General features: G+C 45.9%; 1 protein-coding gene across 1 annotated transcript in view; it reads right to left on the bottom strand.

The window, feature by feature from the left end:
• The window catches only part of LOC139334807 (XK-related protein 7-like), a 67028-nt gene extending 45047 nt beyond the window's left edge, over positions 1 to 21981 (bottom strand). Inside the window, exon 1 of the mRNA XM_070967992.1 lies at positions 21368 to 21981. Coding sequence (XP_070824093.1) covers positions 21368 to 21981 — 614 coding nt within the window. The remainder of the gene's footprint in view (positions 1 to 21367) is intronic.
• Between the last annotated feature and the right edge of the window lie 210 nt (positions 21982 to 22191).

The following is a 22191-nucleotide window of genomic DNA, read 5'->3' as shown; positions in this document are numbered from 1 at the left end:
TGGATCATCAGTTCAGCTTTGGCTCTGAAGACGTACGACCTTGATTCAAAAAGTGTTCCTGAGTTCATGTGTTCGTTTCCTTCATCCAATCATGTGTTCACAAAGTGGTGAACCTCGCTCCATCCTCGACGACTCAGTCTTTCCAGGACGCCCCTTTCATACCTAATCATGATCCTCTCGCCTGTTACCAATGAGCCTGTTTACCTGTGGAACGATCCAAACTGGTGTTTTTGGAGCGTTCCACATCTTTCCCAGTCCGTGAGACGTGTTGCTCCATCAGATTCAGAATAAAGAAAAACATGAAATATATCGACTTTGAGATGAGTAGATGTCAAAAAGGGTTAGCCAGTTATCACATCCTGTTTTATTTACGGTTTACACATCGTTCCAGCTTTTTTGGAATTGGACTTTTACTCTGAAATCTTGTTTTCGAGATGGCCATGAACGAGAAACCTGGTTCATAGAGGTGTGTGACACGCTGATGGACAGAGGACGGATCCTCAGCTTTACTGAAATGATGAGAGAGAAGCTGCTGAGCTGAGCGAGCTGGCAGCAGATGTACGTCAGTCGTTGAGAATCACTGATCTGACATCAAATCCACACACAGTAACTACACGAAGGCGCACAAACAAGCCGTGAAAGCAGCCCGAGAGCCACGATACACAAAACAACCTGCAACTGTTCTGGCTCTCTGGCGCCTGGTCATGGTTCAGGAAAGATCCTATTCTTGGTTTAATGCAGAAAAAGTGACCTGAAACACACGACACAACATATTTATTAACATCTAATGGAAAAAACAGTATTTCCTGACCTTAACTAACGTGCTTTTGCAGCCTAAAAAACCCAGACTGCTTTGTTTGGTTTGTGCGCCCACCAACGTCCCCTGTGATCATAATCCAGGCAGCAATTAAAAGCTTCCAACCACAACATAACTGGGAAAATATTTTGGTAATCCGGCATGTAAATGTCATTTCTAGCTGAGGTTTCGAGCTGAAGGCGGGGACGCTGATGGTCGCCGCTTCGTCCTGCCCTCATCAAATAACGTGGATAGGTCGTCTGTGCAAGTAGATTATGACCCATAGTTATGTCTGCTGGCGGCGGCGTCTTGTGGCAGGCACAAAGGTGGAAGTGAGGTGATGTAAGTTAAAGAGAAAGCATGTGGAGGAAGGTGGATGGACAGTCAGTGTTGAGCTTTTTTAAACTGACGTGATGTAAACCAGGATTTTACCTCAACCTGGCCGAGTGGTTTTTGCGCCTAAACTGAAGGAAACTGGGATTGTTTCATGTTAAAGTTAACAACCTGTCGAGGAACGTCCAACACGTCTCACACTGGCATTTTGGGAGGTGTGAGGACGTGTTGTCTCCACCGGGACGCCCTCCAGCTCCTGTAATCTGAGACTTTAATCACCAAGAAACGGGGCGCAGGGTCTGAGTGGGCCTGTTAAACCAGGATAAGAGCTCATCCAGATTCATGAAACCGGGAGAGTTGTGTCTCCTGACTGAGGACATGAAAGCTAAAGCAAAACAAAGCACTTGTAAATACTCACATCCAGCTGGAGGAGACCTGGACCCACATGAAAGCTGGAGATCTGAGGCTCGACTTCACGGGCGCTCAGCGAAGTGACTTCACTTCAGCGCCATTAACCCACTCGTCTGTATGTTCATCTCGTCTTCTCATCTCCTACCTGACACTCTCTCCTGTTTTCCAGCCTCCTCTCGTTCCTCCCTTAAAGCCCCAGAGGAGAAAGACACAGATGAATCTGCGCTGGGACGAGTCAGAAGGAGGTTAAGCTCTCACTTAAAGGAAATTCTCCTCTTTGTTGCCGTCTCATTGCTGCTTTGCCTTTTCTCTCAGCCCCTCTGTAGTCTCTCTTTCTTCACCTCCTCCGTCTCTCTCTCCGCTCTGGTAATGAAACATTGTTTTGTGGGATTTTCCTTTAAAAAAACATCAAACGTCCAAGTCGCTGCTCTCTCTCTTCCCTCTGCCTTTTCTGTCTTTGTTCATACCTTATTGTACCCTTCACTCTCCCACATCAACCCCATCGTCATTTCAACTGATGATTATGAGCATTTTCTCTATTGGCTCCCCATCATCCACGAAGCCTCAGCACAAAGCTTCATTAGCGACGCATTCACACACTCACTCTGTTACTTCTCTCTTTTAAATGAAGGGATGTCCAAAATCTCACACACACACACACACACACACTCATACGGACGCTCTCTCAAGAGGACATCTCGACACGAGCATTTTGTCTGTCAATTGAAGACACGTCTCCTCTCTCTCTTTCACCGGGCGAAGTACAAAACACCAGGGAACAAAGAGAGAAAGATGAGAGGGAGGAAGAGGTGAGGAGAGAGAGAGAGACAGATGGACGTGAAGACAGAGAGAGAACAAGAGGAAGGAAAATGTCAGATTTGATGTTATTGTCTGCATGTCAGGATTTCCAATCGACAGCCGCTTTGATTGACAGGAGGGGAAGGCAGAGCTCGTTGTTTTACGAGCAAAAACAAAAGAAACCGCAAAGATGAGAGCTGAACCTCCACCGAGGCTGCGCAATCCTCTAAACTTGTTATTATAGTGATAGAAATGCTGTTAATCTGCAATCACATTGAAACCCTGAGGTGGAATATCACAGAAACCCGGATTCAGGTCAGACACGGCGCACAGTGTGTCGCCAAAGTGTGTGGACGCCTGAACGTTACACCCAGATGAGCATCACAGTCCAAAGCCTCAAGCGTTAATCTGCTGCTGTGGACTAAACTCTTCTGGTTTCAGGCCTCCCATCATATTTCAGAACCTGGCTGCAGGGATTCGCTCCCCTTCAGCTCATTAACGAGGTTCAGCACTGATGTTGGGTAACAAGGTCCTGCTCGCAGTCCCTGTTCTGGTTCATCCCAAAGGATGGGGTCAGGTCGGGGCTCTGTGCAGCCCACTCAAGGTGCTCTGCTTGTGCACAGTGGCGCTGTCAGGATGAAACTGGGAAGGCTCCAACATGAACTGCTGCCACACACTAAAAGATCACTGTGTGTTATAGTGCTCAGATTTCACTTTTTTCAAATCATGAAAAACATAAAAAATCCAAAAAGTATTCATTATCTCCACAGACTTTTAGCCGTACTGTCCAGTTTCTCAAAGTCTGTATGCAAACACGTCACCAATGGTTGGTGCAATTACCAACACGTTTCAGAATTACAGCAATTTATGTCGGCTACATATCACCTGCAGCAACGTGCCAAGTCTTTTTAGGAAAACCAGGAGGAGACATGAAGGCTTCATCGCAGCCAGATTTGTAATCGCACCTTTTTCTCTCAGTCCCTTCGGTCAGCTTCATCTCGTATCTATAATATTCTCTAAACTATATACTATAAATACTCAATGCTGCACTATACTGTAGCCTATGTACTCCACAGAGTGGTGACTGCTTCATGATCAAAGCGACGAAGTGTAGTCGCAGAACAGTGAGAGGATCATAGAGACACACTGCTGCCTGTAGTATTCCTATAATATTTCTATGATCAAAATACACCCCCAGACCCATTGTGGTTGCAGTCCATCATCATCACCCATCACAGACTGAAGAAAAATGCTGTTTTTCTAAAATATTATTATAAATTTTTTTGCATCCTTTTGTGCAAACTCAGTCCACACAGTACATGCTTCTAACTTACAGACTCATCTGCAGGACAAGCAGTGTTTTATATATGGCCACATTGTAGCCTGATCTGCACCATAAATGATCCAGTTTGACTTGTTGCAAAGCTTTTCAAGTGACAGCAGCTGAGATTTCCTTCTAGTAGACAAACAGGACCAAAAAGAAGACCTTCTTGGTATAATAGTAATATATCGGCTATGAGCCTGACGCTCATCTCTGTTTATATCCAGTGTAACATTTGGAGGACCAAACTAATGCCCGTTCATACTCGTGAACTCAAGACAGTCTTGATTCTATTATTCATATCGTTAGAGTCAAGTGATCTGGAGAGAAAATAAATAATTCTTAATCTGTAAGACCATGAAGTCAGAAGTCTTTAAAAGTTCATGGTAAATATCCCCCAAACTTCTAAGAGCTCAAGAGTCGAACCTGAGGCAAGCATTTCCTCTGAAGAGGGTTTCAAAAGCTGGATTCCTCAATGAAAGCTCAAAGAAAAGCTTTCTTTTTAATTGACGAGTCAAACGAAGGTACGTCTTCAATTAAAACAAGAAAACTGGTGTTAGCTGTGAGCTGACAGACTTTACGCTCTGCATCACATTGACTTCACAGGCCGCGGATGATGAATGAGCGTCGGTGCATGTTTTCCCCCAGAATGGAAAGAAAGTGCTTAAAATTTAACTCGGGTGTCCTTTAAATGGACTTTTAAACGTTTTCATTAGTTTTCTATTTGATTGGCCGGGAAATGTGGACAGCTTCACTCTAATCCAAACACTCTGAGAGAAAACAGCAGGATGAATTCAAACACAACAAAGGTGTAATAAATAAAACCTGGCATATTGTTCTATGAGCTTCTTCATTATTCCCCCCCCTGAAGAAAAAGCCCAGACTTTCCTTTGCAGCTGTGCTTCAGGAGCACAGAGAGCAGGACGAGGCCCGGCGAGTGGAGTCCAGAGCAGAGCCCAGGCTTTGAACTGCGGGTAGGTTGGTGATTGATTTATCAGGCCTGTTCCTTCAGAGCCTCATTTCTCACTACAAACAGAAGAAGGCCGATCAGACGTGAGCGTAAATCACCAACACAAGCACGACGACGTGCAGTTCACATGACGGCAGGCTCAGATAGCTGCGCTTGACTTGTGAAAAGTCTGTTTACCTTCAGTGTGCTGCCGTTAGCGCCTTCTCCAACTATTGGTACAATACGTTAGATATTTTATGTTTCTGAGTCGCTGCCACCATTTCTGATTTGTTCATTGATTCAAACACGTCTGTGAAGAGACGCTTTGTGAGCACCATGTACTTCAGCGATGTAGGTGCTGGAAACAACAAGATAAACATGTGATCAGAAGAAACTAACCACAAGAGTTTGGCTCTGTGCAGACCAGTCCAGTCCAGTCCAGTCCAGTCCAGTCCAGTCCAGTCCAGTCCAGTCCAGTCCAGTCCAGCATGTGAAGGCTCTTCCCCAGACTCCTGTCACACACTAGTGAGTCATCATCCTGTTGCATGACATAAAATTTGTATGCAAAGTTCATCTCCAATAGTTGGTGAAATTACAAAAACGTGCCTCAGAATTAGGATCAAAGGTCGTTTTCACACCTGACCAGACGGACTCTGTTCGACTGGGGAGCTGAAAGTCGCAGCATTGTTGCATTTATCGCTTGTTTCAGTTCTGCTTTCACGCTGTGATTTCTAAAGCGCGCCGAACTTTCTGAGCAGCATCACATGGTTGAAAGGGGCGCTCGCTGATTGGACAGAGTAGGAAGGGAAAACCCTCCCTCCCGGCCCGGAAAAACAACAGTGAACGCAACTGTAGCTAACGCTATCGTAGCTCGTCAGGGATTGATTCTGTTATTTTTCTAACTTTGACGATCTAACGTGGGACAACAGATGAGCTCAGAGTTTAAGGACTGTGACGGTTGGTAGCTGTGATTTGATTTTGTTTAAATATGCCAAATTGTGAATTTATGGGCTATTGTTCTTCAGACAATTGAGCTAAGCTAGCTAGCAACTGCTAATGTCAGCGGTCACTTGTTGCCATAGCAACAGTAAACATTCACGTAAGGACTAATGAGCTGTAAATAGAGATGCAGAATCAAGCTATATTATAAATACAGATGAGATACGTTGTGTTTTAGCATGCGTATGCACTGCGTATAGCGTCACTTCGTACATTTGGCCCTGTGTTTGGTCCGGTGAGCTTTCACACTGCATACGAACCGAACCAGGGTTAACTTGCAAGCGAACCGAGACCCACATTTTCAGGCGGACCAGAGTTCGCATTGAGCTTTCACACCTGCCCAAACGAAGCGGACTATCCGAGGAAATGAACTCCGGTCCGTTTAAAGCAGACCAAACAGCTCTGGTGTGAAAGCGACCATAGAGACACGCTGGTACCTGTAATGTTCCTGGGAAACCTTTCTAAACCTATAATATATTCATACCGTCAGACCTCATCTATGTATTAGTATGATATGTTATATATATGTGTGTTTTCTCTGAATCACTGCCATCGTTCCTGATTTGCTCATTAATGGATGAAGAGTCAGAAGATCACCAAAGAGATTTCTATTTATTGGTAAGGTGAGCATGAACGTCTCAGAGGATCACCCAAGTCACAAGGATTCAAGCATTCAATGTCTGAACCAAATATCATGTCGATCCATCCAATAGTTTTAGTTTAGATATTTCAGTCTGCCCAAAAGTGGTGGCCGGACTGACCTTCACTGCCATGTTCAGAGCTTAATATGTAAGGTCATATAGAGACTCTCTCTGGCAAAGATTATCGTACTTTACTCTTTGCAGTTGAAGCGGTGATCCTAGAATCTGAATCTTTTCTTACTCGACAGTCGCAGTCAGATTCAAACATGTTACTTAAAATGAAAACTTAAGAGTCTCTGTGGACGCTCCATCTACAGCGAGACACAACAGATGGTTTTCTTCCTTCTAAACTCTTACACAGTCGTCATGCAAAATGAGATCACCATCTTATTCATCTGCGTGAGGTTGTTCTGGCTGTTAAGAATGCGCTCAAAGACTCGGGGGCCGAACACGAGTCAGGATCTCAGGCTGCGTGTAGAAAAACGCTGAATGTAGCTGGTGCTGTTACATCAGATCGCGCTCATGTTTCATTGAGAAATGTGAGCTTCTGCAGCCTAACAGATAGTTCAGGGTTCCACAGGTTAAGTTTAACAGGCTGCAGAATGCTCAGTTATTTCTCAGTCTACTACGCTGCTGAAAAGAAGGACACAGCAGGCCGAGAGCGATATGCAATTAGCCAGAAAATGCAACAGAATGGTTCAAACTGTGATTCGGAGCAGCTGCTGTGAGGCTCATTGTGATGTTCAGATGGTACCTGTCTGGGCGAGACGGTGGATTAGCAGCATTGAAATGAACTGCAACTGTTTGTGCTGTATATGAATCTATACGTACGCCTGCTCCAGGACATCTGGTCCAATTTTGTCTCTGCGCTGCCTGCTGGATGCACGATGCTGCGATGTTTCCTCGCTGGATTCCACAGACGGCGCCTATCAATCAAAGGCTGTGGGCGGGACAGTAATGTCCTCTTGATATTTCTGTTGATGTGTGTTGATGACTTCCTGCATGTGTTTTCCTTTTCTTTTCTCACACTTCTTCGGTGGCCACCTGTGCTCATGCTCATTTTAGACTTTAGTGAACTGGCAGCCGCCATGGCAGCGTTTCCTAAACCAGGGCTGAAACTTTTTAAACCACTAGAATAAAATTTTTGGTGTTGAATTTTACTTTTTCATATCTGTGTCTGCAAGAAAATATGAAATTAAAACTCCAGCAATGAAAATGTGTCTATATACAATGGATCAAATGGATGTGTGATGTGAAAGATGCTGCTTGTAGTGACGACTTCACAGAGAAATATCATCAACTCTGCACCGTGTCCTTCAGCTGTGGAGCTTTTTTAGCTCATTGTTTTGGTCGTATGACTGACAACCAGCAACCTGCGGTTTTAATCAGAACACGTCTAATAAACCTCGTCTGCACTACTTGCTCTGCACTAAACCTCAGATGGAAAAAGATGCGAATAGCTGGTGAAGAAAGTGGAACATTTAGCAACTAAAAGGTGGATGTTTTCTCCAGAAATAGTAGCGACCAAACCAGAGCTAAAACGTGAGTGACTACAAATGATGCTAATGCTGCTGACAGTCTAAAAAGGCCTGTTTTCAGCCTGCATATAACTAAGTCAGATTCCTGAGAGCCTCATGAAGTATCAGGAGTTGTGTGGTATTGAGCAGTATTTTGCAGGTCCAGAGTGGTTATGGTAACTGTGTTTGACATCAGTGCATCATCACTTCAGTGTGTGAGGGGCTGAGGGGCAAAGCTGTGCAGCTGGAGGAAGCAAATTTTCATTTAGAAAAACAGCAGGAGCATGAAAGCTACCTTCATCGGCTCTTATTCCTCAAAACAGGAATGAACTTTTGAAAAATGAACTCAGGGGAGTCTTACGACATGGTTTCAGCTGCATATCAACAGTGTTCCCACATGTTTATCTTGTATGTAGTGCACCATGTAGTCGACATCCCATGTCAAAAGCAGCCTGAAAACATCCATTTGAAAATAAAATGTAGCAATTGCTGGACGGAAATGTTTACCGTAAGTGTTCACATAATGAACAAAAGCTTTGATTAGAGCAATCAAATGAGAAGGAAAATGGAAATTATGATAAAATGTCAAAAAAACTGCGACCAAAATCTGGAAGTGGAACCCTGAATTTAAGTCTCAGGCCCTAAAACGTGCCTTCGCCTGGTCCTCACATGTGGAGGAATTTCCTCACTCTCACTCTCTCTCTCTCTCTCTTTCACACACACACACACACACACACACACACACACACACACACACACACACACACACACACACACACAAAGGAAAATCCAGAGAGACAGATCAGAGAGTGTGTGAGTTCAGAGAGCTCAGAGAGAGAAAACCAGAATCCACAGCGATACAACTGTTCCTCTGGGCTTGGAACATAAAGTTCACACACTCGAGGAGAACGTGTCTGAATGTATTTGTATGAACGAGAGACCAAAAGAGGAGGAAAAACCCGTGTGTCTGCGTGTGCGTGTTTGCACACCTGCAGGGTGCATGCTAATAACATGCATCACTGAAGCGCACACAGAGATAAACTAACAAACCGTGTGCAGGCCCGAGTCCATGTCGTGTCCCAGATTACACCATATCTTTAATGTATCTGTATCTATCATCTACGCACATCCATGCCTCCATCACCAGGCTTCTGCTCTTCATCTCACCACGAGGAGAACACGGAGGTTAAACATAAAACTGCTAAATCCCAAAACCGACTGCACAGACATGGAAAGAGAGGAAAAGGTCCTGCGGCCTGAACTTTACGCCTCAATAACACCGATAGCCCATATTTCACTGCCGTTTAGCTGATACTACTGGTGGAGTCTGGATGGACCAATAAGACTAAAAGGATATCACTGATTAACTGACTTACTCACTGACTTAACTCTGATGACAGTGCCATTGTTGGCTGTGCGTCAGAGGAGAATGAGCAGGAGTACAGGGGGGTCATCACGGACTTCGTGGACTGGTGTCAGCAGAACCACCTGATCCTAAACACCAGCAAGACCAGGGAGATGGTTATTGGTTTCCAAAGGAAACCTTCCCCTCACACACCGGTGGACATCCAGGGCTTGCTCATTGACATGTTGGATCATGTAAGTACCTGAGTGTTCACCTCAACAATAAACTGGACTGGACAGACGATATGAACGCCCTGTACAGGAAGGGCCAGAGTCGCCTACACCTGCTGAGGAGACTGAGGTCCTTTGGTGTGTGCAGGGCTCTACTCCAGACTTTCTATGACACTGTGGTGGCCTCTGCAGTGTTTTATGCCATAGTGTGCTGGGGAGGGGGCAGCACGGACAGAGACAGGAAGAGACTGAACAAAGTGGTTAAGAGCCAGCTCTGTCCTGGGCTGCCCACTGGACTCCATCGAGGAGGTGATGGACAGAAGGACGTTAGCCGAGCTGACATCCATCATGGACAACTCCTCCCACCCCCTGCACCACACTGAGGACCCTGAGCAGCTCCTTCAGCACCAGACTTTTACATCCCCAGTGCAGGAAGGAGCGCCACCAGGTCATTCCTGCCCACAGCCATCAGACTGTACAACAGTGCACAATAACATCCACTCAAATGCAAGTTGTACTGATAACCTGATCACATCTCACATTTTTCCTGTTTTTCATGTGCAGTCGTCATCTTTAAATGACCTACGTGTGTATATACTGTAAATTACCGAAGGGTATATAACACTTCTTTTGTCTCTGACTTCTTGCACTCTGTCTTGCTGCTGTAACGTGAATTTCCCCCATTGTGGAAAGTCTATCTTACCTTTTCTTATCTTACGTCAGTATGAGTTGTTACTGTGCTGCGGACAAATGAGCAGGATGCCAACGAGACAGCCATCACAGTTTAAACGCATTTAAGCATGTACAGCAGTAAGTGAACGCATCACCGCTCATACAGCCACACGTTCAGAGGCGACTCTTATGCTTATGCACTATACAACATTATTTAATTAGAGGACCTGTTGATTTAAAACTGCATAAACCTGCACATTGTTGCTGCTGCATGTTTTTCCTGGAAGAGGGATGTCTCCTCTGCGGCTCTCTGAGGTTTCTCACATTGTTTCTTCCTGTTAAACCCTTTTCTCAGGAGTTTTTCCTTATTGAGTTTGAGGATCTGATGATAAAGGGTGTCGTGTGCGGTGTAGAGTGTAAAACCCATGGAGACAAATCTGTGACATGGAGCTATATAAATGAATCAGACTTGACATGTTCTAAAATAGATGCTCAAATTGGAACCCACTGAGAAGGAGATAAAATGATATTAAGATATCTGACCACCAACTGAACAGACCGGCCGCCAATCATCAGCCAGGGTTCACAGTTATCTACAGTAATTGCTGAGGTTTGCAGCTGCACATGCACGAGCAAATAGATGTGTGGGGAAAAAAAGCACGTAGGAGCCCTCAGGAGGGAAGCAGCTACTTTCCCTCCGCCTGGCTGTTACTGACTCAAACCATAAAACCCTCCATTCACCAGCAAAAACGTTAAGATACAGGCTGCTTTTCCCAATCCATCAGCTGATAATGGTCTAATTCAAATGGCAGAGTGGAGATATTCTGACTGAGCAGTTAATTTGGAGCAAAGGGCTGTAAAACAAGATCAACTTTCCCGATCCCTGAGGAGAAACTAGGTCATTACTGCAGCTCTGAGACTGGGAGGAAGCCGCGAGGTGGTTCGCTGTTCAAGAGGCTGAAAACTCTGCCGAGGATGTTTATACGCTGAACGCTGTGGTCCAGCCAGTCCAGGCAGGATTACGTGGATTCTATGCATCTATCAAAAACAGCTAAGACATTTCACTGCATAAAGTTAGCGACGTCTGACTTCTCAGGAACGTTTTAAATGCTTTCATTTAGCTTTGCACAGTTCTGCAAACGACCAAACACTGAGACATGTTCGACTTTTCTAGATTAGAAAGTCGCTGCTTCTGCTCAGTCAAACCACACAAACAGGCTGTTCGGCCTCACCGACGGTTTCGGGGGATTCGCATGAATTATGCTGCACGTCACGGTCGCGAAACAAAAAGCTGCTGATATGTTATGAAATGACAATTAACAGTCAAAATGGGCTTTTATTTCACAATGAATTAATTAGCGCGTAGGCTTCTGTTTGGGATCGGATCTATATTTAATTCTGATCTAGAACATCACAGTCTGCCACTTTAACGGGTGCAGGTTCGGGTTTGGAACCGGCGTGATGTTCGCTGCTCGCAGGACCGAAATGATAGATAAAAGCTCTGGTGCATTAGAAAGACACCCCTCCTTTTATCACACTACATGCACATGCACACACGCCATGCTTGGTGAAATCCTTCCTCCACATTAACCCATCCTGGTCGTCCTTCCTCCGTGGCAGACCAGGAGCGGTGGGCTGCCGGCCGACTGGTGCCCGGGGACCCAGTTCCTTTTTCATCACCATGATCTTCATGCATGTTTTCTAGAGGGGGGTTTCATTTTTTATGGAGGGTGAACACGGGGAGAACGTGCAAACTCCACACAGAAAGGCCCCTTTCCTCGAGATAAGGGGCAGCAGGCACAGAAGGCATGGAGAGGAGACACCCGCAGCGCCCCAGGCGGGAATCGAACCCGGGACCTTCTATCTGTGAGGCGACAGTGTGACCACAGATATGCTGGTTATGTGTGCATGCTTTCATTTTATATCAGTGAATTAAGTATCTACACACAGCTGCACGTACTTTAATATGTGTGTGTATGAACAGTTGGTGAGTTGTTAAAATGGGAGGGGGGGGTGGGGGGGTGGCGGGTAGCCCAAACCCTAATGCAACTTAATATTAACCATAACCCGACAGTAAAAACTGCTATTTGGCTCTGGGGGAGTATTTTAGCAGCACAAATTCTACTGAATGTTCATAGAAATACCATAAGATTATTACAGGAATACTACGGGCACAGTGTGCCTCTATGATCCTCTCACTAAAGGGTGTCATGAAGCTCCTCGGCCTGCTCCTCCAGCACCACGGACAGCTCCGTGGATTCATCAATGGTCAGACTGCTGATAGGTCAGATCAGGGTCGCCGTCATGGAGTCTAACAAACACAACTGAACAAGCCCTCTGACCCTGTCTGCTACCAGAGGGCGGAGACGGCTGCTTAACAAGGGCGGGGTGCATTTTGCTGACATGTCACCTACTGTACGTGCCCACCTGCAGGGAGCATGCAGCTAACATGCATCACTGCAGACACACACACACACACACACACACACACACACACACACACTGACTGCCCTACATACAGCACACAGACACACAAACATGTTGCGAGGATGCTGCCGGCGGGATGAGAGGCATGTGTCAGACTTCTCAAACTTTTAAATGTAACATCCTCCACCCACCCCCACCCCCACCCCACCCCCATGCCTCTGCTGATTTTAGGTGAACAACTAAAGCAAAAGCAGAGAAAGAGAGAGAGTGAGCGTGTGACAGAGACAGATACAGGAAATGCTACGTGCCTTCAAACACACACACACACACACACACACACACACACACACACACACACACACACACACACACACACACACACACACACACTGGAAATGTGATTGACAGCTCCCTCAAGGGCTGCAGTGAATTATTCAGCGCAGTCTGATGGACCGACAGACAGGAGAGCATACAGAGAGACAGAACATCTGTCAGAGACACGGACTGAGGGGAAGACAGACAGACAGTGAGACAGGCAGACAGACAGGTGGGCAGAAGGCTGTGGATCATCAAACCTTCCCTCCAGGCATATTTTTATTCATAATCAATAACTCTATTGAATCTTACATAAACCTGCGTGTATTCACAGCGCTGGAATTTTAAATCCTTAAAGAGACACCTTTCCTTCACCTGCTGGAGGCCACCATGAGCCAGAGACAACCCAAACACACAGACACCAACAGCGGAGCCGCTCGCCAGCCAGGTACAAAGGCTGGCCAATCAGCCTTCAGCTCTCGGGGACAGATACAGCACACTGCCTGACAGACTCCACTCAGGGCTCACAGACCACCGTTACTACGGGAGCCCAGAAGGAGCTCACGTTGATCGCTCGGCGAAGGCTGAGTTCAGTTTGTTATTTCACATTTGCATTTTGAATTTCGTAGCACTGAAGTACAAAAAAAGCAAAGAAAAAGAAGTGAAGCTTATCAACACTGTTTATTTATGTTACGTGTGATGCAAAGATAACGATAGCTGATTTATTATCAGCTGATTTATTAAATTCATAAAATCATGCAGAACTAAAAATCATTCTCATCATCAGTCAACCTGCTGATTAACTTCTCCATTATTCGCTGAGCGCATGAAATGACGTCACACGGCTAAAACTGGTCTGTTTTTATGCATGTGAATCACTTGTTTAGTAGTTATTAAGCTTAAATTAAATTAAATTAAATGTTCAAATCAACGTCTTTCCTTCAAAAACGACTGAAGCCATCAGTCAGTTTTCCAAACAGATGTGGATTCAATTCTGTTGGCTTTCCTTTATTCCATTTATAAATGGTATAATTATTATTAAGTGGCCAGAATTTTGATTTTCTGCTGTAAAAAAAGAGGAAGTTCATACAAAGGAACCCTCAAACACTAAAATACTCACAGTTACTGATGTTGGTTCAATTCCAACATTTCACTTAAGACCAAAGATTACGTTAAATTATGTTTGGAATTAAGCTCCAATGTGAAGACTTTGACTGCAGGGACATAAAGTCTTCCATATGTCTCTCTATGTCTACCACACCGTCCGTCTGTGTTTCTGAATGACTCTCATGAATCTCTCATTCATTTCCCTGCAGGATGCTGCAGGATCACAGCTTGAGGGCAAAAGAAGGATGGAAACGTAAAGAAGCCTCCTCAGCTCTGTCAGAGCTCACGACCTTACCAAGACACCCAGTAATTAAAGACCTGAGGGATAAAAAAAAGGTGAAGGATCAGCCGCTATTTACTGTTAAACACCGAACTACATCCTCAACCAGGCGAAGAGGCAGCTTTCGCTTCCAGTCCATGATGGCACTGATGGCTCGTTGGCCTTTATTTGGACATGCAGCGAACGTCCCCGCTCAGATCTGAACGTCTGACGCTGCATTTACGTGATAACCCGACAGATTTGTCAAGGTTTTACTTCTATTAATATTCTGCAATATCAGCAGCGTGCCGTTGTGACTTGAATGTGATACAAGACTGCGTTTAAACCTAGAAACTAAAGCACACCTACCGTCCACTTCCTGCTCCCGCCTGCTGCAGCTGCTTTTACCTCCTGACGTTGGACCGACGCGCTCTTTACTTCATTACAGACACAAGATGAAAAACCAAAGAGTTCCAAGAGTCCAACACGAATTCCCCAAAAGCAGCTCTGCACTTTGACGTCATCGTTTCAGCACAGCACAAACTCCACATCGTCACGATCTCTGCTGTCCTCCTCAGGTGAGTCGCATCAGCAGCCAATTAGCAGTCAGGAAACTCCCCCTAATTATGATGTCATCTCTGACCTCCCAAAAATAAGCTGGACAAAGACAGTGTCCTATTTCCATTCAAAAGAATACAGACAGTTCATCATTTTTGCAGGTAAGAAATTGAGTACTTTCCATTGTGTCCGATAATAAATACTAATATAAAGTTTGTTTGTGTCTGTATGAGGAAAGACTCACATGCACCAAGTGGGTGCTTCACATAACAGAAGGTAGTAATGATGCCGTATGTGCACAGACGCACATCAGTCACACTGCAGGTGAAACGTTTTCAAAAGACTTCATATTTACTGTTCTCTTCTTTTTCTTACTTTAGCTGTCTCATCGCTGTTTGCTCCATTTTTTTTTTCTTTTTTTGCGGCTGCGAGCAGCGAAAAGCGTCTGTCACAAAGGAAAAATGAGGCGTTTCCTTTGTGGGATCGCAGCATCCATCAAAAATTAAGCAGATTATTTCTACCGTTTAGTAGACAAGAGTTTAGTCTATTATTATTAGTATATTTGTCCTCAGCGTTAGCGTGAAGGGATTAGGGACACGGTCCGAGAGGGGTCATGATCATGAATGTCTGCTGAGCGTCAGTCTGAGACTTCAGCTGTGCAGACGAGCTGGAGCATCAACAGAACATCATCAAACTGTTTGTCATGGCAGCCTTCGCAGCAGATCACGGCTCAGAGAAAGGTGCTGATGCTAAGACAGACAGGGACAGATAAGCAGAAGAAGAGACGATGAGGGGGACGCATGCCTGTGTCCAAAACCTCCTGATACAAAGGAGGGAAAGGAAGTTCAGGGGTGAAAACAGGCCAAAGTTCTGGTTTACTCGTCTATAGATGGCACCATATCATGAAGGCAAAAGATCTGAGATTAGGACCTGCAGACATTTTTGCTTTTATTGTCATTTTTTCAACATGGCTGCCAACGGCTCGTTTCCCCGGGGAGGCGCCACCTAAAGAGACACTGAGTGACAGCCCCCGAAATTAAAATGAAAAGTAAGAGCAATAATCACTGAGAGTCGCTTCATTTATGAATGAACAGTGAGGTGACGCCCTTCAAAACACACACACACACACACACACACACACACACACACACACACACACACACTTGAATGATTCAGCATATTGAGCCACGCTGAGGCTGCCAGTTAGCCACTCGGGCTGATTAATAGCCACGGCCGGATGGACACAACTAACAGTCAGACCACCTGAGCTGAGTGACCATTTGGAACCCATTCAATTACTTCTCTCTGGGATTGATTGATCTGGTCTGGCACGGACAGGAACCAATTGGATTGTCCTGAAAACTGCAACGCTGGCCGACCATTGAAGACCAGGCAGGACAGAAGATGACGCTTTACTGGTCTCTGCACCTGTCTGTCCATCTGTCCACGCTCTGTCTCCCTCACAGGCTTTCCGACTGTTTGAAGAGATTTCTTCAAAAGCCTTTTAAAGCAGGAAAAGAGGAACGTCTGACTTGCTTACTGGCCATAAAAAACACAAAGATCGTCAAATACAGAGACAAATAACAACAAAAGCACCAGAATTTATGATGTTAGCATGCTAACATTCGCTAATTAGCATTTAGCACAAAGAACAGATGAGGATGGTGCCGAAACATAACGTAAACATTGTTGTGCAAGTTACTGAAAATTAGCAATTAGTTAAATTACTTGAGCAATTACTGCATAGTAAGTAATTAGTTACTTTTAAATGTGTGCTTATGTCGTTATTAATGCACACATTGCTTTATTATTTAAGTGTTGCTGTGCCTCAGTGTGGGACAGCTGTCATAATTTATCGATCATCGTTTCATTACCGCTGTAGTGACAGAAGTTATTGATACTCCCGACCACCAGAGGGCAGCAATGACTCTTGTTCCTGCCTGCAAGCTAACTTGTCTTGGTTGGACAGCAGGATTTGGTAGAAAAGGACTTTAAAGTTGCTTCAGTTTATATTAGAAACATGACAGTCACTGTGATGAAAAGCAAACTCATGATGTCTGAACCGTCTCGCGCCACCATCAGGTCGGGGGACATTTAATCATAAACTGGAAAATCCAGGGAAGGGGTGCCATATGTCTGCTGTCCTCTGCTGCTGTCCACTGCTTTCACATAAGACAGGAGGAATGAGGAAGAGTGGTTAAACGCTGGTGAAACTGAGGAGTTAAAAATGAGTAATTAGCTAAAACATCCAACGCTTTTGTTTACATCAGCAGTTAAAACTGAGCTCATTTCAGCCAGATAGCTAGTCTACTCATTTGTATTGATTAACAATAGAGGTTAATAAAGGTCACTTTAAATCTACAGTCAATTAGCAGTTTATGAGCTGCACGTAGTGAATGCAGTCTGATGCATTACAATAAATCCTCCCCTCCTCTTCAGTTTGTGGTGCTCTTGAACTGCACTGTGTAATACTCACAGGTGTCTCTGATATTTTGTCCACCTCATTTATATCAATAAGCTGAATAAAAGAAAGAGCTCTCTGTATAATACATTGCAGTTCAGCAGCAGCACAGACTACAGCCTCCAAAATGATCATAAAGTTGAATCAGCTCCTCTCCGAACAACACGACCTTCATGAAGGGAGGATTTACTGCAGGCCTGTTGTGTTCGGCTGCATTAGCTTCAGCTCGGTGGATGTAATTTACTGACTGACAAGTTTATTTGTAATCAGTTGAAAACCTTTAAAATAAAACATCAATTAATCCTCTTACAGTTTATGACGGCTACTTTGCGATAATGAGCTAAAATCACATCTCGGGCGAACCATCATCCTCTCAAAGTGCTTCATCTGCTTCAGCCTCAGTTAGACATTTCCTACAATTCCCAGAATGCCTCTCAACAAGCCACAGATAAAGAGATGTGACCTTGCTGCTTTTCAGCTGTGGATTTTAAACGTAGATGGAGAAAGCGATATCAACGGCAGAGCGTGGAGAGGCTCCAGTCGAGAAAAGGTGAGTCGACCTTGATTCAAGCCTCGGCCTCTCTTCGCACTGCAGTGCATTATGGGCTTTGTCCTGCTCCTGAGGATGCTGTGATACTGTCTGTGCATCTTTTCTGAGGTGGATTTTTGCCCACAGTTGCTGAACATTGTGAGAAAATGAGACTGACGGCAAAAGTTGATGTTTCAGAGGACTGAAAAAACCCCACTGCTGAAAATAAGATGTAAAACTGACTGTAATCTCCACGAGATGCTGTTTCTCTATCAGTGTTTACACGGATTATCCTTTAATGGCTGACAGGGAGATGCAGGACAAAGAAAGAAAAAGATAAAAGTCAGCAAAAACAGGGATTTTTCCTTAATCCAGTGATTTGAATTCTAAAAAAAAAACAAGGGGCTGGTGGATGTTTGCAGAAGTCTTCTCATGAAGCTAATTTCATTTCAGTGCGGCTTTAATTTTCCAATCAGACTTTAAATCATAAAATGCACCAAAACCCTCAAAGATTTCTATGAAGAACTTAAAGTCAGTGAGGTCAGCGTTCACTCTAAACAGCTGAATATTAAAGCAGCAGGCTGTGCAGCAGAGACGGCGTTGCTCATCTTCTCTGAATGAATAAAGGTTAAACAGAGATTAAAGATGCATCTGCTTCTTCTGTTTATCAGCTTTCCTGAAACTAATTTACAGCGCCGAGGCTCAGGAAAAAACTCTGGCACCGAGACAACAAATAACTTTCAGAAGCCAGCTCCATGAAGAAATGCTTTTTCCCAGCTCGGTGTGGAAGGACTCGACTGGCCCGCTCAGACCCCCGAGCTCATCCCCATGCAGCCCCTCCGGGACGGACTGAGAGCCAGACCTGACCGGCCAACATCAGCGGTGGACCTCATCAGGCTGAACGGGAGCGAATCCCTGCAGCCAGGCGACAAAACCATGTGGAAGTCACACAAGGTTCTTTAAAGCATACAGGAAGTTGTCTGAAGTATCTGAACCAACGACTGAAGCTGCTGACGGACTGTCGTCAGTGACGGACCAGCAGGCAGCACGGAGGGCAAAATCATGAAATGAACTGAAGAAGGTACCCAAAACCCCTGAGATCTCCAGTAGTCTTTAATAAATAAAAGTAAGTCACAGCCTATCATTTAATACCAAGAACAAACTCTGACATTAAACAGCTATTTGCCTCTGCATTTTGCCTCAAAGTGAGTTTTCTCTCAGCTCTTCTTCTCCTCACGCTGCTCAGCTGCTTATTTGAGATATTGAGAATTAAAACGTATTCCACATGCAGGTTTCATACCGCGAGATTTGATTTGTCGAACAAATCATGTTTGTCCGGTCGTGAACGGAGAAAAAAAGGATTTTTTAGCTGCTCACGCCGTTTAGAAGATCCCATCTGAATCTCGTGGAAGTGGAAGGAAATCTGAAGCTGGAATAATCAGCTGCATGTGAAACTCCTGAGCAGCTCGTCAGATTTAAACCTGGAGTCCGACTCAAATCCGAGTCACGCTGAACGCTGTCCAACGCTCCCGGCAGCAGCTATCACATTAAAACCAGCTCGCTCTCATTCTCCAGCTCTCAGCATCTTATTGTTGTTCATTGATGCACCTCATTACTGAGTCTGCATGTAATTACACTGGTGTGGATGCTCTATCCCAGTTAGTGGAAGCAACATCGTTTAAAAATGGGGTTTTCTGTCTTCCTCTACCTCGGCTCAGAGGTCAGAGGTCAGCTGCAGCCCTGCAGCAGACGGTTCGGGGGCTGAAGGGTAGAAGTCACTGCAATCACCACCAGAGCAGTTTCAGCCTATCAGTCACAGAAACACAAGAACTCCCCCCAAAACTTTCCACGTTTACACGACGAGAACGAGCAGAAACAAGCTTCCTGCTGACGGGCTCCTGGAAACCAGCAGATCCAGTAAGAGAAAGTTTTTTCATTACTGGACAACTTCCCTGTCCGCTCTCTGCTACTGTTACACTGCTGACTCGTCTCAGTCTCATGTCTCATGTCTCACCCTGAAGTCCAGCTGACGTCTTTCCTTCTTTCTGCTCTAGCTTTCCTGCCGGCCATCAGGCTCCCTGCTGTCACTCACGTGTCAGCTCGCCAAAATTCTTCAACATTGCAAGTGCAGGTGATGCTTATAATCCAGCGCATCGTTGCCATGTGAACACGCCTATTTCAAATATGCAGAAAGACATCTACTACTACTACTACATACTGTCAGAGGTACTGGAGCGTGCCAAAGTGAAGAAAGGGACCAGCACCTTAATGCAAAAATACTCCTTTAAGTAAAAGTCCTACATTCAAAATCCTACTTAAGTAGGAGTACAGAGGTTTAACCGGCCTTGTATCATCGTAAAAGTACTTATTCTGCACAGAGAACCCCTGTGACTGGATTTTCTGACATTATTATTATGAACTGACTGTTCATCACTGTGTAAGCAACGTTTTTCTGCTGCACCTGGCTGAGGTGCACTTTGGTCCAGTGGTTCCCAACCTCGGGGTCGGGCCCCTCCAAAGTGTTACAAGACAAGTGGAAGGGGTCGTGACATCTGAGACGTTTAGAGGGGAAGTGTCCCTTTGGTGGAGCTCACAGACATCTTGACAAAACAGTTTTCTGTTGCAAAGCACTGGTTTAATCTTTAACAGTGACTGTATTTTCCGATGTGGAAACCGCTCACACTTGATTTTCGTGGACTTGACTCCAGCCGCGACGCTGCATTTAAGCTTCATTCTTGCACAGTGAACATTAGTGAATGTTTCTGTACAGCAAGCTGTAATCTGTCATTTTATTTCTCATTACAGACATTTTCTCGTGATTGTCAGCGACGAAACGACCGGTTTCTCATCGCACCTGCGATGAACTGACAGCTTAATGAGATGTGAACCTGAAGCTGTTAACTGTGCTTCACGATGTTTTCAAAAAATCTACATTTCTAGAGAGTTTGGGTGTTGTGAAACTTTCATATTCAACATGTAGTCTCACATCAAAGCAAACCACACATCTAACAGGAGAGGGGGAATGCGCGGGAATGCGCCTTTAAAGGTTCTGCCCATGCATCCTCTCATTTTACATTTTATCTGTCTCACTGATGCTCGCATCCAAAACTAGAGGAGTGTGGAGAAAAAAAAAGATTTCAAGATTCACTAACATGACAAGCAGCCAGAGGAGAAGAGCAGCGGGATCTGAGCCACGGAGCTTTGATTATATTCCTGTCAACATGTCAGGACCATGACAGACAGAGCAACCAGGGACAGAATGTTAGAGCTCAGGCGACCATATGCAACCATCCACATTCTGTCACAACCAGGACAAGAAGGGCAGCCGGACAAAACGGCTCATGGGAGAGTTGTTCCGCTTCCTCGCTGTGGCTGCTGTGAGTGTGGAAGCGAAGGCTGCAAATTCAGCTTTGTGCACATTGAATCTCACTCTGTCCTGGTCCCTACCTGCACATTTCTGTCACCGGCGGGTGAGAAGGAAAGGTAATATTTCGGGGGAGCAGCGCACGCACATGCAAATGAACGGGCATGGACGCGCGCGCACAAGTAGCGAGCACGCACACACATCTCCGGAGCAGGATGGTGATGGGAATGCAACGCTCACATGTGCCCCGCGCACATATTAAACACACCAGCACGTATGCACACACGCGCTCACGCACACCCCTCTTGTTCCCCACACCGCCCCAGCGGTCTTACCTCCAGACTTGCCCCAGCTGCAGGACGTGAAGCACGGTTTGAAAGACCCACATGCAGACGGTGCAGCACCTCGGGGGGCCCCCGACTCTCCCTGCCGTCGCAGGCGGGGCAGGGGATGTGTAAACCGGGGTAGCATTCGCGGCGTTCCCCGCCACCGCGCACCCACCGCGCTGGTCGCTGTCCTTCGTGCTTAAAGTGCTGTCGCCCGCCGTGGCCGCTCCGCTTGCCGCGCCTGCCGCCGCCGCCGCCGCGCCGGTCCCGCTGCCGCTCGCCGTTCCGTCCCCGCCGCTCAGATCCGAGTAGTCGTACACGAACCACCTGAAACTCAATACCTGGACGACAGCGGAGGGCACCACGACGAAGACGAGCGTCAAGCCGAACCACCAGTAGTCACCTCTCAGGTAGTAGTCGGCGGCCAGCCACAGGTCGGTCGCGGCGTCGGAGAAAAAGACGAGCAGGGCGCAGAGCACCCAGCAGCAGTCCAGCAGGGTGTAGGGCTTCCCGCCGGCGGCGCTGCAGCGGGGCCGGGCGGCGGGGTTCCCCGGCTCCGAGAGGCTCCTGGGCGTGTTGTCATCTTCCACAGACACCGCTGCTCCATCCGACTTAGCGGCCATGTTGGTTAGGATAGGAGAGAAAGACAGAGAAAGAGGTGGGGATACGGGAGAGAGAGCGAGAGAGCGAGGGGAGGGGGCTGGCGGTGTGCAGGAGAGAGAGAGTGAGAGAGATTACATCATAACTAGCCTCATCATCAGCCAATTAATGGTGAGGCATCATCACTAACGGCGCTTTTAACACCGTGACACCAGCGCGATGTTTTCACCACA

Source organism: Chaetodon trifascialis, chromosome 8 (assembly GCF_039877785.1).
Source record: "Chaetodon trifascialis isolate fChaTrf1 chromosome 8, fChaTrf1.hap1, whole genome shotgun sequence".
NCBI classification, from domain to species: domain Eukaryota; kingdom Metazoa; phylum Chordata; class Actinopteri; order Chaetodontiformes; family Chaetodontidae; genus Chaetodon; species Chaetodon trifascialis.
The sequence above is the reverse complement of the archived record's forward strand: the minus strand, read 5'-3'. Positions and strand labels throughout refer to the sequence as shown.